General features: G+C 36.8%; 1 protein-coding gene across 5 annotated transcripts in view; it reads left to right on the plus strand.

Annotated features, from left to right (window-relative positions):
* MSRB3 (methionine sulfoxide reductase B3) overlaps positions 1–17,041 on the plus strand; it is a 188,364-nt gene that overhangs the window by 76,944 nt on the left and 94,379 nt on the right. For all 5 annotated transcript variants that reach the window (XM_009181142.4, XM_003906729.5, XM_003906728.1 and 2 more), the window contains one exon: positions 6,076–6,104. In XM_009181142.4, the coding sequence (XP_009179406.1) occupies positions 6,076–6,104 (29 nt within the window). The remainder of the gene's footprint in view (positions 1–6,075; positions 6,105–17,041) is intronic.

The following is a 17,041-nucleotide window of genomic DNA, read 5'->3' on the forward strand; positions in this document are numbered from 1 at the left end:
TACAAGTAGGACGCTGAAATACTGGAATTTTTGAAAAATTTCCTTGTGTTGAGGGGACAACAGGACAGATTATTTGACTTGGATTGTTTTACAAAATCCTTGCTGTGAAGTTGCCATATATAATGCGCTTATAGGCAAAAATCAGGCTGTCACCCATGCTCCTTCCTGCTAACAGTTGCCTGCAGCTAGAATCTTTGGTTGATATCAGTTAAAAACATTAAGAACAACACCCTCACTTCTCTGATACCTTCTGTGATGCTAATTTCTGTACTTGATACTTATATGATTTCCATTTTAAAATTTTTGATACAGTTGAACATTAAATGAAAAGCAATGTTCTCTGAGATTTTGTGGATTTCCCAAGAGAGACAATAAAATAAAATAAAATATCTTTTGGCTTCAATACACATAGAACTTTTGTGGACACTGGGCTATTCTCTGTAAGGATAAAATGGTAGTTTTATAAATTTGTCCAGGAGTATACAGCTCTGACCAATGACTAAAAGTGACCTCTTTGGAAAATTTGCAACTCTATTATCAAAAGAGTGCATATATTACATAATTTAATTATTTAAGTAGTATACACGATACTTGAATTCTCCTAGTGTCTACCCTTTCTGCCTTGCAATTCTTGAAAAGTTCATTTTCAGGTTTAAAAATTTGGAAGTTGTTATTTAAATCTTGTAAAATGTGGCAATATTGCTATGGTAGATAGGATACAGACTCAACTGTTCTGACAAGACTCCAAAATAATGGTGGCTTAAAAAAAAAAAAACAGCTTGGGGCCAGGTGTGGTGGTTCACACCTGTAATCCCAGCACTTTGGGAGGCTGAGGCAGGCGGATCACTTGAGGTCAGGAGTTCAAGACCAACCTGGCCAACATGATGAAACCCCATCTCTACTAAAAACAGAAAAATTAGCTGGGTGTGGTGGCACATGTCTGTAATCCCAGCTACTTGGGAGACTGAGGCAGGAGAATTGCTTGAACCCGGGAGGTGGAGGTTGCATTGAGCTGATAGCATGCTCCTGGGCAACAGAGTGAGATTCTATCTTAAAAACAAACAAATGAACGAACACACACACACACAAAACAAAATAACAGTTGGAGATTCATATGGCAGTTCTATAGGTGCCTTCTATCTTATTGCTTTACTATTCTAATATCAGTTTTCCCCTCATGATCTAAGAATGGCTACTTCAGCTCCTGGAATTACATTAACATTCCAGCCAGTGGCAAGGAACAGAAAGACAGGAAGGGTACATTCCTTCTCTATAAGAGAATAACTCAGATGTTATCACCTTGCTTTTGCTTGCATCCTTTTGGCAAGAACTTAGTCATGTGGGTACAACTAGCAACAAGACAGTTGGGAAATAATGTGGAAATATTGTCTGTGTGACCACTTAAAACTCAGAGATTTTCTAAAATTAAAAAGGGGAGGATGAATATTGGAAGGCAGTAACATTCTGTGCTGTAATCACCATCTTTTGGCAGTTGCCAAAAGAAGTGGTTGAATAGTTTTGAACTTAGAAATGAGTATATAATTCGGGGTAAAATGGGTGTCTGTGGAGACACAATTATATTTATGCATATTTTATGCAATTTTGTATCCTATTTTATGCAATTTTGTATCCCTACCATCTAGCATAGTATACTACTAACAATAAACACGTAAAAATATGTTTGGAATGAATGACCATCCTTCTTTTCTTTTCTTGTACAATCTGTATTAGATATGTATTCTTTTTTTACACTTGCCATATATTCGTCCTTATCCATATTTCACTTCCTTTCTCAAAGGGGATTTAAAAGTCGAGATGATCATCATTCATAGGATGATAAAGGAGTACTTTGTATCTCTCTGTGTTTAAGTCTGTATGTAAAATCTAATAGGAATCTGAATTAACTTAGAACAACAAAGGACCAATTTTCCCTATCCCCATACTGACAATTTTAACTTCTATTATCATGTTTTAATTATAAAAAAGAGTAGCTGTATTCTTTTGAATGTTCAGTACTGTGTCTGAGAATTCTGAAGATTTTTTTTAATTGATACCCAAGGCCACTAATTGGTTTGTGAAGATGTTTTCTCTGCACTTTACGTGTATATTTTATGTATTGACCAGCTATGCCTAGAGGAGATAAGACAATCTGAGGAATAAAAGTGTTCGGACATGATTTTTTTTTGTATCTCAAAATTAGGTATTTTATAGACATTTTAATCATTTATCTTGTTTTTGGCCTTCTGTTAATATACAGATTCATTTGTTCTTGTGTTAATTTATACTACACATTTTAAATAACTCTTAAGTGTCAGGTGCTGCATTCAGTGTTGGGAGCATGAAGATGCATGAGACCCAGTGTGCACCTCACTCAGCTTAGTGTCAGTGCCACACCATGTGGGGAGTGCTGTGCCAGGCCCCCACTGTGGGGTAACTCAGGGGGAAGCAAGGAGCCTGTGAGGCGATGGGGGCAGGCGGGATGCCAACATGATTCACGTGAGCCTTGATTATTAAGAAATAATATGGCAGTAGTTTCATCTGATGGGAGTGATGCATACAAAGTGTGAGTTAGAGATGGATCGGAGAGCTGGATCGTGGAGGACTCTTTATACGCCATGCAGAGGAGTGGGGACTTAATGTCCCCAGGTCAGTGGCTTTCAAACCTTTTTGTCCACAACCCATAGTAATGCCTATGCTTTTACACGATGACTTATTACTAGGCCCTAACATTTGCAAGGCCTGGGCAAGAGGACAAATGGTAGCATAGATACATACAGTATAGCTAAATATTTAAAACTCAAGGCAAAAAAATGTTAGAAAAGGATACACCAACCTACCTTGACACATATATCTTATAATGAAAAATGATACCAAATAACTGAGAGTAGTGCAAATTTAAAATTAATTTTGTCTTCCACCAAAAGACTATGAATTTACCCTAGGAAATGCCAGGGCAGTGGTAACTGGGCCAAGCTGGAGGAGAGGAGGGAAAGGCTCACTCAGCTTTCTCTTCCAGTGGCCATGGAATCTGTAGATAAATACCTCCTTTCTCTTGCTCTTTTTGTGGGGAGGGGCTCTTTCATTTCTGCCAGAGGCTCTGGGCCCCCACCCGTTGCTCCTTCTATACCCAAAGGCATTGAGTTCCAAAGTGATCTATTTCATGCCAATCCAGTCCAAGGGCAACCTCTGGCCCCCAGGTGCTCTCAGCCACTCACCCTCACAGGAGGGTTTGCATTAAGAGTTCTTTGAGCAGGAATGTGAAGGGGTAGTGAGACAGCTAGCACCTGCTTTCTATGGCACACCTTTTTTCCATTCTTTTAGGGCCAAGGGGTCCCTCCAGCCCTCAGGTTCAAGCTCTTTCATTCAGCTGACAACTTTTGGCCACTTCTTGGACTGGAGGTACACACATGCTAGTAGTACTACCTGACCTGAAGAAGGGGCCCATGTAGGTCAGAGAAGCAGCTTACAGCCGTTTGGGTAGAGAATGATGGTGACCCTGGTAATCAGAGCTTCAGGTGGAAAAGAGAACTCCTTGGCTGGTGGAAAAGAGCACAGGCAGAGGAAGGCCAGAGAAAAGCTTCTTGCTCACTATTGGTGGATCTGAAGGGAAGGAGGACACTGGTTATGAGGTTATTCAGCCAAGGAAAGGCCTAAAGATGGTGAAAGTGAAGATAGAGAGGAGGGGAAGGATGTAGAATCCACAGGTCTTGATGGCTAATTAGATATTGGGGGTGCAGAAGAAATCTAGAATAATGCCATCATTTCTGATGTGTGCCATTTAAGGCCACAGTGTGACATTCAGGTAGTATTTTGTTTATTATTTGGATATATGGGTCAAGATATGGTCAAGTAAATGTCTTCATTTGGACAGTTTATTAAGATGGGAATTTCTAGGCTCCACCTACTAAATCAGAATCACCAGGAGAAGTCCTGGGAGCCTGCAGGTGAGCAAACTCCTGTGGTGATTTTGAGACACATGTGTACCCTAGAGAGTGGGAACAGTGTTTCAGGTGGCCTGAGGGCTGAACTCTGGTGCTCACTAATACTTAAGGGACAGGAGGAGGAAGGGAAGTGACAGACACACTGGAAAGAAGTGGGCAGTATGTCCGATGAAAGAGAGAGGTTTAGTAGAGGAAGGACGGTGACACGGCTTGTGCATTTAACATTGGGAAGCTTCCGATAAACCTTAGCAAAGGCAGATCACACTGGTTCAAGGATTGTATATGTTGGGAGATTAGGAAAGGGAGATAGATGATATAGGATATAGTCTATACATCTTTTTTACATTACAATTTGATTGTAAAGCCAGACAAAAGAGGGATAACAAAGCAAGGCACAGATTTGAAGGAGTCCTTTAAAAACAATTCTGGAGCACTTACATGATGAAGGGAAGAGGAACCTGTGGAGAACCAGATATTGCAAATAAGGCAGAGAAAAGGAGTAATTGATACAGCATGGTTTCAAGGGAGATGAGAGATGCATTTTAGGACCCAGAAGGAGGGAAGCTTAAGCAGAAGGAAGAACACCTCTGGCTTCTATACAGTTAAGAAGGAGAAAGGGCATGCATAGATGCAAAATATTATCTTAACAGACATTTGAACACAAACTCTAGTCCCAATTTAGGTGTTGTGGCTACAGAGGTTATATAAGGCATGGCTGTAGTTGAGTGGGGGAGATAGACAAGGAAACCAGCAAGATAACATGTGGCAAGTGTTGTTAGAGTTGTGCTAAGAGATGGTGGAAACACAGAGGAGGCATGAGACAAGGCTTTGCAGAATTGGAGAGAGGGCAAAATATGAAAATGGGTTTGTACCTGAAATAGAAGGCAGGGACATGGAAGAGAAGGGTTGAGATGAGGACTATGGTAGGGCCAGGACTTAGGGAAAATGTGTATCAGGATTACGGCGGTGCTGATTGATAACCATGGATGCAATTTTACATGTACATGTATATGTGTGTATTACATATTACACACATATGTGTATATATTTTATATATATATACACACACACATAATCATACAATTATGAGTATCAGCTGAAACTTTGTTTGGGAGGACTTCAGAAAATCATTGTTTGTGACCAAGGAAACTTCTTGCTTATCCTTCCCTTTTCCCCTTTGATAACTTTTCTTGAGGCTAATTTAGGTACAGAAAGCCACCGCTTCCAAAAATGCTTGGTACCCTGGCATAATTTCAAAGAGATCTCCTTTCCCACTTAGTTAACTACATTTCTCCAAGAAAAAAAAAATATTCTCTGTCAATGTAACATCCTTTAACAGGACTCCTGCTGGTCGGTTCTTATATCTTGCTGTGGCAGCTGTGAACATATATACTATTGATTGTTGATGTGTGATATAAATCCGACGGCAGCATGCCCACTAATTGGTTTGAGAGCTAGATATAGACAATGCTGTTTTATAGTAGCTTGTGTAGATAGGCCTAGTCATAGGGTTAATTCTGCTTGACAGCACATCAGCAGCATCTTGAGAGTAATTACCTAACAGAAGTTTTCCCACAGCCAAACTGAGAGCTTCAAAGGCTTCTGAATTTACAACCAGTATTAACCAATATCTGAAACATAATGTTCCCACAAGAGCTCAGAATTTTTTCTTCTTATTATTAAATGTATGGGGTTACTAGGTTCATTTGCTGTGTCCAAAGAATTTAGTGAAAAGTTACTTGGTGTTGAATAATTTCTCAAACCTTGAATGATAAAGAGAATAATTATGAATTTGGTTTTGTATTGCTTTATTAACTTACTGAAACAAGTTAATCTGTAAAGGTCAGGTGCCTTTTAAAAAAACATATTTTATCCTGTTTCACCCAAAAACAAATTTAAAACGTTAGTATCTTTTCCATATTGTGCTATCTGTATTGATATTTGCATATTTAGAGGGCCTAGGGTAATGCATGCATTTAAAATGGTTACAATACATATATATATTTATATTTTAGAAATATACACTGAAAAATGTAACTATGACCTCCCCTCCCAACCACAGCTCCCTTCCCCATGAAATAACTGTTCTTTTACAACAGTTTTTATATTGTAAAAACTTTCTTTCTCTTTGCAGGTCAGAAACCAAATTTGACTCCGGTTCAGGTATGTTTACATTAATAATGCTATTCTGAATATATTTTATTTACATTATTCTCTGGGGAGTAATTAATCAGATCAAGAAACATTTTGATTTTAAACAGACTGGGCAGTCTTTTTTCAAAACGTGAGTCCCACCTCAAAGCAGGGCTATTGACTGCTTCAAATCATAATTTGAGATGTTCACTTTGGAGTCTTCATAGCTCTACAATAAGCATTACATGCCCTATATCTGCAGAGTTTCATTTTAAAAGCAGAGGTGGGGGTTATACATGCTAATTGCTCAAAGTAGATTATTATTTTCTCAGTGGACAAAGCATCCTGAGTAATTTGAAAATTCTCTTTAAGTTGTCACCAAATGTGGGAGATAGATGCATTTAATTCAGCAAACTATAGAGAGTTCAAGCTAATAGAAATAGAAATTTGTCTATGGCTTACTAGCTTATTTTCTCTAAAAAAAATTTCATTGCTAGATGGGTGATAGAAAATGAAGGTCACCTTAAGCCATTATTTTGAATCTATTAAGACAAAATTTACATTCTCACAAGCAGTGGCATATCAGCCTCATTAGACATTTTCTTTTCATTAAGCATGAATGTAGCTATATAATTCTCAGGTTTGACTATGTCATTATGTCACTTGCTGAGATTTATGTGCTTCACAGTTTCTGATGGCATTTACAATTAAAGCACAAAAATTGCCTCATGTCTCATACAAAGGAATTATGTATGCCCTTTGGTAGACTAACAAAAAAATAAACATTAATTTTTGAATTCCAGGAGAAAATAATTTACAGAAAAATATATAACTTGTTGAATTTAAAAGTAACATTTTTACTCTGGTTTGAGTTTCACTATATTGTAACTTGAAAAATGTTTTTACTTATTATGTTCACAAAGGAACAAGTGCTATATATTCTTTTTGATAGTAGTGTTAAGGGGATAACACACGTTTTCTTCTTTGTAAGCTTTGTCTTTTATTGTATAGTTTTGTGAATTTGGTGAGACTCATTAACTACAAAGTCTGTACATTTGAGTTAACAAATTTACCCAGTTTGAGAACTCCAGAAATCTTTGTATCCTGTGTCTTCTGCAGCCTCTGAATCAGATGTATGAATGATAGTATAAGATAAACATTTTTGGTTGAAAACATTGACTATATAGAGACTAAAGGTGGGATGGCGTTGTATCAACTGTTTGACTCCTTGATTCACAAATGGCTCAAAATGAGACAAAAAATCTTTTTCATTTTTTAACAGTTAAAATCTTTATAATTAAAAATAAATGAATGAAGTTGATGGAAAGTGCATTTTTACATAAAAATTACATGTCTTTTTTTCCCTGCCAGTCACCAAATATTTTTTAAGAACCCACTTGATTATGATCTGATGTAATTCCCTGAATATCAAGTCAGACACTGGTTTCAGGGTACAGGGTCTGGAATATAGCTTTTAAAAATGAATAAGTCCACTAGGTTCATTTCTAAGGTAGAACCTGGAAGTAGTGTACAAAACTGAAATATTAGGCAGCTATTGTCAAAGTCAGACAATTTATGTTAAGTTTTCAAATCCAAATTAAAGTGTGTTGCTAAATTCCTGTAGTGAAAGTAAGTATTTATCATGAAAATAGTTATAACATCTGTACAGGCACACATCTTTCACTCTTGTGACCAAAGATTTTGTGCATGACTTATTTTTTTTTCAAGTTCTTATTTAAAAAAAATATCTATCATGGACAACATCTGCATGTCTTTGAAAACTACAAAGTTCTGTACTCTGAAAAGTCTTATAGGGGAATACTGATTAAAAGTTTATTTATTCTTTTAATTTTAAACTTAAATATGTTGTGGAAAGAATTCAGATGTTTTCAAATTAAGAAACGGAATTTTTTTTTATAAACTCCTTTTAGCTTATGACTGAAAGAATCATGACAAAGGAAGTTAGAAATGTATTCTTTGGCATCCTATAACATAAATTCTAAAATTTTGGTTAGAAATAAGGTAGCACAGGGCCGGGCACAGTGGCTCACGCCTGTAATCCCCAGCGCTTTGGGAGGCAGAGGCAGGTGGATCGCAAGGTCAGGAGATTGAGACCATCCTGGCTAACACAGTGAAACCCCGTCTCTACTAAAAATACAAAAATAATTAGCTGGACGTGGTTGCACGTGCCTGTAGTCCCAACTACTCAGGAGGCTGAGGCAGGAGAATCACTTGAATCCAGGAGGCGGAGCTTCCGGTGAGCCGAGATCTTGCCACTGCACTCCAGCCTGGGCGACAAGAGCGAGACTCCATCTTAAAAAAAAAAAAAAGAAAAAAGGTAGCATATTGGAACAATTAAATGTGTGACTTTCATGGGTTCAGATTCTCTATTGTTCATCAAATACAGAAAGTAAACTATGTCTGTCTAATGTTGTATACAGCTGTGACAAAGTAAGATTTTTAAATGAAGGAATATGCCAATCTTAGTAAGAAAAAAAAGCCCATAAAAAATAAATACCATGGTCAGTGACTAGCCATAATGGAAAGGATTTCAAAGTTAAATTATATGTGTGTGTGTGTATACACATACACCCACATACCTCCCCTGCCCCCACACACAAAGTATATCAAGGAGAGTACCCAACTTATGCAGAGCTTACTGCACAACATTTTTAGTTTATGTAAATAAGTTTTATGCTGTGGAGTGAGATTCAGGAGAAAGGAAGGAAAGTTTTCATTGTCAGCACATGGTAAAAAGTTTCATTTGTTGATTGTATACCAAATGATTATTTTCCTAGAAATTGATTTAAATTTTTTCTGATCAGAATCACATCTTTGTTTTTTTTTTACAAACGCAAATCCTCAAACAACCTCTTGTGCTTTTTAAGTTCACAATTTTTTATAATGAAAAAATTTCAACCATATATAAAAGTAGAAAGTATAGTGTGATTAGCACCTATATAGTCATCATCTAAATGTTACTTTTGTTAATTCTTTGCCGAATTTGTTTTAACTTTTTTTTTTTGCTTGAAATATTTTAAAGCAAAATATATACATTTCATGTGATTTTTACAATCTGGAAATTATAGATGGTCTTGATTTATTAAAAGGAGTCAAAGTTTTGAGGTTTTCATCTATTTTAGAAATTTGAGTCACATACACATGATTGTGTAAAGGATTGTGGCATTTTCATGTCCACATCCAGTTGAAGACTCTTTGAAAGTCCTATTTATGGTGAATTGTATAGTTAAGAAAACCTTCAACCAGAAGGCAGAGGCCCTGACTTAATTCTGACCTGAGAACTCCAGAAATTTTCTATTCTCAAAATTAATTGAGTTAAAATGTCAGCTGCCATTTAGCTGTGGTCTCTATGTACTGAGTAATATACTGATTAGAAACCTTTTCTGTTGATTTATAATTCAATCACCTAAAGTTTTTGGCTTTGCCAATTGAGAACAGTCAGCTTACTTCTTTTTAAAAGGAGTTTTAAGGTTTCCATTTTATACCTTTTCCTAGTTGATGTACTAATGTTGTCTTGCCTAGGATTATGTGGAGTTGGTGATTTTACTAATAGAGTAAAACAGACTTCCTTTTATGTTCAGAAGTAGCAAGAAGCTATACTCTTCTCCCCACCTCCCAAGAAGGGAAGTTAGTTGATGCTGGAGGAAGCAGAGCATTGAGTTTAATGTAGTGATTAAACATGAAAGCCATATATCAAATCTCAGGAGAAACATGCTTTTGAAAGAGGCAGAGAACTGTGGAGCATATTGCATGATAGGCTATATAAACAGAGCCCTGGAGGTCACTGTGTGGATGCAAACCAATTAAATAAAAGAACTTACTGGCTTTGCTTTCTGTCATCTGGATAGGGAGGATCACAAGTTAACATGCACAGGATTGAAGTGTAAACTTTGTTTAAATAAGCTAGGCACCTTTGGAAATTTCATTAACTCTTTCAATCCACTGCTAACGTATACTTTCAAAAACCAAAGTCTCTGGGAAGTTTTTAAAAAATCCAGAATATATGTTCTCTTGGCCCTCTGTACATACCCATTGGCAAAGGGTAATGAACTAGTAACGAGTAGGATAGAAGAAAAAGTGAAGGATGAGGGTGAAAAGACCAAGAGTTGGCTCTGTCGCCAAATTTCAAGAACGTGCTTGTCTTTCAAAAACAACCCATTTGGAAAAGCACAGCTCTTGCAAAATAACTGAAAAAAGATGTTTTTCTCTTCTGAGTTCTGGGTATAAGGATATAGGTGGAATTTACTAGTTACTAATATAACATCAGGATATTGTTATTTCTGTTCCAATAAAGTAGAATAGCTTTCTGACCAAGAAGAATCTAACTTATTTATAAGTTAACCTTATCTTATTAACTTATTTATAAGTTATTTATAAGTTAATAACTGGATGTTAAGGACAGCTTGTACTGTAATTCTGTGGTCCTAACCTTATCAGGCAATGTTTGGGTGATAAAATGAAGTACCAAGTTAAATGGTATAGATTCATGGTCCATAAACATTCAAAACAAAGATTTTTTTTTTTTTTTTTCTATGGAGTCATGTTGGCTGAGAAAGTGAATAAGCTTATGTTTAGTGCTTGTTGATTCTGGGCTGCTTGGAATAGCTATACGAAGGAAATGGGCTCATAGAACACAGCAACTCAAAGGTATAAGATTTCATGAAAGCAAATTATGGAGGATTAAGAAACCTAATGAGCATGGTTTAGTGTGCAGAGTTGAGGAGGGAGCTCACTATTAAATAAAGCCGAGAGTGTAGAAGGTTAGGAGAGCCTAAAAGACATGATTATAAAAGGCACAACAGAATATAATTATGCTGAAGGAGGGGGTGGGGGTGGAATCCAAGGAACAAAAAGCAGCTAGTGTCGCTTTTAGGATCTGTAGTTAAAAAGGAATCTACACCAGGGTAAGGAAATCAAAGAACATAATCAGTTAAAACTTGAGGCAAAAACATAAGTGCAGGGAAAAATAGAGTGGGGCTGTTAAGGTAGTCACTAAGTTGAAGGAAAATGAGGAATTTAAAAGTAGTGGAAATAAAGTTTTGAAAGCTTATTAACAAATGAGAGAATTTGCCTAACATAGTAAACCTTCCTCAAGAACTATTAATAAGGAAGATATTTTCAGTTCTTGTAAGCATGAGAATATGTTGACAATACTTTTTAGCCGTACAGTTCAATTTCTTCATTTTAAATTTCTTATTTTAAACTCATAACATTGATGAACAAGGAAATAAAATATAAATATTTATATAAGAATATTGAAATCTGCATTTAGGCATCATTTATCAGCAGAAATAAGAAAAATATTGACTATTCATCTATTCATTCATTCAATATATATTTATTGGGCATACCATATGCCAGATGTTGAGGTTATAGCTGTGAACAGGGTGGATACAAGTCCTTCTGTCATGGAATCTTACACTGGTTGGTTGGTCCATGGTCCATTATACAAATTCACATGAACTTACCTGCATACTTAACTGAGGAGGCCTAACAAGACTAAAACTTAAATCTAAATGGTGAGTCAGAGACCTCTTGATATTTAAACATAAGCCAATTTATTTTAGATTTAGACAAATTCACCTTTCTTTACTTTATTCAAGCGATATCATTCTGTTTTCTACAGACTTAAGAGAACAGCCTAATAATGCTAATGGGTAGGGTGTAATTTTTCTAGAGTTTTAAATAAGGAGCAACATTTTCCATTTGATCATCATTTTTTAAAAAATCAACTTAGAAGAGAACACACTGACAAATATTTGTGAATATGGTTCTATTCTTTGTTTTTGTTTATTTCTTTTACAGGATCCTGTTCAAGGTTAACCTGAAAAATCAGGCAACCTTCCCCATAGCAATCTTTTTGTTTTTTTTTTTTGAGACAGAATCTTGCTCTGTCGCCCAGGCTGGAGTGCAGTGGCATGATCTCAGCTCAGTGCAAGCTCCGCCTTCCGGGTTCATGCCATTCTCCTGCCTCAGCTTCTCGAGTAGCTGGGACTACAGGCGCCCGCCACCATGACACGCTAATTTTTTTTTTGTATTTTTAGTAGAGATGGGATTTCACCGTGTTAGCCAGGATGGTCTCGATCTTCTGACCTCATGATCTGCCTGCCTCGGCCTCCCAAAGTGCTGGGATTACAGGCATGAACCACTGCGCCCGGCCTATGGCAATCTTTCTTGATTGAATAGAAGCAAGTAGAGGGGACATGGCTCTTCATCCCCTTTTATAAACTAACTTGACCAGAAAGCAGAGAGGCATAGTGGCTAAGTGCTGAGGTTTGGGTCAGATAGATGTAAGTCTGTCTTTCTAATAATTTCCTATTGATTTTCTCAGATTTCATATGTACCATTATGTCACATACTTACGTTTTGTATTTTTTCTTAGAACTAGAGCATTTAAAACCTGAATTTCCTTCATTGGAGCTTTAGCTGAATCCTATAGTTTTAATATTTTACTTATTTTTATTATTTTTTTAGAGGCAGGGTCTCTCTCTGTTGCCCAGGCTGGAGTGCTGTGGCACAATCATAGCTCACCATAACTTTGAACTCCTGGGCTCAAGTGACCTCCTACCTCAGTCTCCCAAGTAGTAGGGAATACAGGTGCACACCACCATACCGGGCCGATTTAAAAAAAAAAATTTGTAGAGACTGGATCTTGCCATGTTGTCCAGGCTGGTCTCAAACTCCTAGCTTCAAGCAATCCTCCTGCCTCAGTCTCCCAGAGCACTAGGATTAAGCATGAGCCACTGTGCCCAGCCCAATATTATATTTTAAATAAATGCAGTTTTGATTTTCTTTTGAACATGATAGTTATTTAGGGAAGTGTTTTTTTTTTTTTTAATTTCCAAATTTTCTACGTTCTACTTTTATTAATTTCAGTTTTATTGTTTGGTAGTCAAAGAATTTGGCCCTACTACTTTTTTAAAAGTCTATTATTCAGTACTTATTAAAGTTTTAATTTTGGCCTTCCATGTATTTAATTTTTGTGGCTTTTTTGTTGGAAAACTATATTCTCTGCAATGTAAAGGCTTCAATGGACATTTAATTAGATCAACCTGATTCATGATAATTAATCCTTTGTATCATTATTTATTTGGTTTTTATTTTTTCTGATAAGGACGGTGAAAGGAATGAGTTTGTCATTTTTTTTTTTTAACCTGAATTCTGCTTCTTTAGATATCACCATCCCTGTGTTGTCAGCTCCACATACTCCATAAATCTGGTGGCAGCCAATTTACTTGGGGCATGTATTACACTTGTCTCCTTGTAGAGAACATTACTGCAGAGCAATGCTCATATAAATGAAGGCTGCTAAACTAACACAGGAACAGAAAACCAACACTGCATGTTCTCACTCATAAGTGGGAGTTGAACAATGAGAACACATGGACACAGGGAGGGGAACATCACACACCCGGGCCTGTCAGGGCATAGGGGATCTGGGGAGGGGATAGCATTAGGAGAAACACCTAATGTAGAAGATGGGTTGATGGGTGCAGCACGTGTATACCTATGTAACAAACCTGCATGTGTCCCAGAACTTAAAGTATTTAAAAAAAAAAAAAAAAGAAAAGAAATGAAGGCTGCTGTAAAGAGGAAACATGTTATTCCAAACTCATATGTGAGGCAAGAAGTTGCTGCAATTACCATCTGTAAATACCAGTGCTCTCCTCCTCCCACATATCCCATAGCTTTATAAGGAAGGAGGCTCTGAGACTTTATATGATTCAAATGTTTGTTTTCTCCACTTAAGATCTTCCCCGACTACTCCATCTGTTTGGCAAGGTTCTATTTACCTTTTAATGCTCACCTCAAACATTACTATATCAATTAAATGTAGCCTTCCTTGACACCTTCCCAGGAGTCAGCCATCTGTTTCTCTGTGCAAATGCTGGCTCTTGTAGCACTTATCATCTGCAGAAATTATTTGTGTGGATCTTTTCTCTCTTTCCAAGTCTGTGAATTTCTTAAAGGCAAAAGCCATGTCTCATTTACCTTTATAGCCTTGATGTCTTTTTTTTAATTTTTTTTTTTTTTTTTTTGAGACAGAGTCTTGTTCTGTCGCCCAGGCTGGAGTACAGTGGCACGATCTTGGCTCCCTGCCTCCTGGGCTCAAGCGATTCTCCTGCCTCAACCTCCCCAGTAGCTGGGATTACAGGCGCCCCGCCCCCCACCCCTCTGCAACCATGCCTGACTAATTTTTGTATTTTTAGTAGCGATGAGGTTTCACCATGTTGGCCAGGCTGGTCTCAAACTCCGTATCTCAAGGGATCCATCTGCCTCGGCCTCCCAAAGTGCTGAGATTATGGGCGTAAGCCACTGTGCCTGGTCTACAGTCTTGATGTCTTATATGAGATAATTACTCAATAAATAAAAATTCCATGAGGTTGGAAATTTTTGTTCTTTAATAGTAATAGAGATAACTAACTATGGAAGATTTATTCTCCCCTTTTATAGTGTTGAGTTGTTGCTGGGAAGTGGCTACTGGGCCAGAGTTGACAATTTCCAAGCTCTTTGCATCTATGTGGAGACATGTAACTAATTCTTACAGTGGTATGTATGTCATTTTTAGGTTAAGGGGATTAAGTAGTCAATATGCTTTCCTTATATCACTTTTCCTCTTCTGAGGTTAACTCATAGTTACATGTTGAACATGATGCCATCACAGTGTGGAAGGAGTTTGGATCCATACATCATACTTGAAGGAGATCCACACAGGAGAGCCATTCATCCTAGATTATCTTCATTGGACTTCAAGTATTATGAAATAATTTTTTTATGATAAGCCACTGAGATTTTTCTATCACTTATTATAGCAGCTAATGTTACTTACCTTGACTAGCTCAGTGCTTCGACTAGTACTTGGCAAAAAGTTATTTGCTTATAATTATTATCTAGTGGCAAATATCCCTAGATATTTTTTTGGATAAATGATTGAATGAATGGCTAGGAATTACATTATCTAACCTGAAGGATCCTTTAAACCAAGGATTATAGAAAAATAGAATACTATGTTCTATATAGTCACCAAGCCTAGATAAGCTAGAGAGTATCACAATAATGCAGTATAGTAGGTCACCTCAGAAAGTGGTGATTTAAAACAATCATCATTGATTCATGCTTATATGTCTATGGGTTGGTTGGGTGTTGGCTGGCACGTGCTAGTTGCACGTTGGGTCCAGGTCTGTTCCATGCTTGTCAATGATGGTAGAAGATAAGAGGGCAAGCCCAAATATGCAAGCACATAATGATATGATTATAAAACACTTTGAAAATATAAAATGTAGTACAGATTTGTATATAGTTGCAATGTGGCCATTAGTAGGCCATTAAAAAGGTTGCTGGCCACACACAAAAAGTAGCATTAATTGCCTTGGTGAATTTTTTGTGTATAGTATCTGGCTATTAACTTTCAGGCTCAGAAACCTAGATGTTTCACTATCTCTCAGGGGTGGACTCACATGGACAAACCCAGAAGACTGATGGATGAAGCCAGAATGCCACTGTATTTCTTTATAATGAAAAATGTAATTTTCACATGAGTGAGAATACTTACATCTGCATGATCAGTGTTTTCTTTTTTTGTAAGTAATCCAGCTACATGAGACACAAAATCACAATAAAAATTCACTTGATCAGTTTACCAACATAAATCATTAATGTTGGGACTGAAATTTCCTTACTGTAACATATCAGCCTAAAGCTAAATATCTTTGACAAGTTGAATCAAAATAGAGAATTGCTGTTGAGTACAGACTAAGAACAAAGAAAACAAATTGTGTAGTTTTATGAGTTTAAGTTAACAATTGTCTGTCTCCAAATAGGGATGGTCCTGGCTAGTGAGACCTTTTATGACATAAATTTAATTGGCCACAACTTCATTCATCCATTCATCCATCCATCCATCTACCCATCCACCATCTACCCATCCATCTATATAAAAGATAGCCTTGCTGTTGGACCTGGACAATATACTGCAAATTCATTGCCTAAGACCTTGTTTCCAAATTCACAGAGCAGACCTTGGAAGCGATTGTAGAGCTGACAATTTACAGTTTAAATGTTTCCTACCTTATTGAAATAAATATTAAAATTTCAGTGGTTTAATAAACCATGTCAGTATACTTAAATTAACATATAGAACAAGGTCAGTATATAGATCAAAATATAGAACATTTCCACGTGTTATATTCCCTTATATCTTTCTTTCATCAGTCCCCACTCATCAGAGGTAACCACTCTTCTGACTTCAGTCACCACAGATAAGATTTCCCTGTTCTTGAATTTCATATAAAATAGAATTATATGGTATATACTCTTTTTCATATGGTGGCTTTTGCTCCATATCATGTTTTTAAGATTTATTCATGTTATTTGTACATATCAATAGTTATAGCTGAGTAGTATAAATTGGGAAGTATATTTTGCTCCAAGTTTGGCTACCATTGATGCAGTTGTGTTTACTGAGCAGTGTTGGTTTCTAATATTCTCAGGACCACAAGGCCATTATTAATATATTGAACCAGCATGTAGGCATTTTTACTTTGACTCAGTGGTCAGTCATGATCAGTCGGTCAATTTGCGTGTGCATGTAGAGCACTTACTCCAAGACATGGTGGAGGATGTATGAGTATGAGATAGTTTCTACATTTGTGGAGCTTATAATCTAATTAAAGAGATGAAATGTATACACATGAAGATATTTGTAGCTTCATGGTAATTTGAATGGTCTCAGCAATGGAGTCCTAGAATAATTTAGAAGACGTGAATTACTTTAGAGTATGGTGATTGATTGGGGCAGTTGCATGGTGGAGGTAGAACTGAAATAGTCAAGGGTAGAATATGGATAGATATAAATAAAGAGGGAGATAATTTTAAATAGAGGGCCCCTTAAGATCAGGCACAGAGACGTAGTTGCTAAATGTATTTGAGGAACAGTAAGTAATCCA

The sequence above is a fragment of the Papio anubis genome, chromosome 9, assembly GCF_008728515.1.
Source record: "Papio anubis isolate 15944 chromosome 9, Panubis1.0, whole genome shotgun sequence".
NCBI lineage: Eukaryota > Metazoa > Chordata > Mammalia > Primates > Cercopithecidae > Papio > Papio anubis.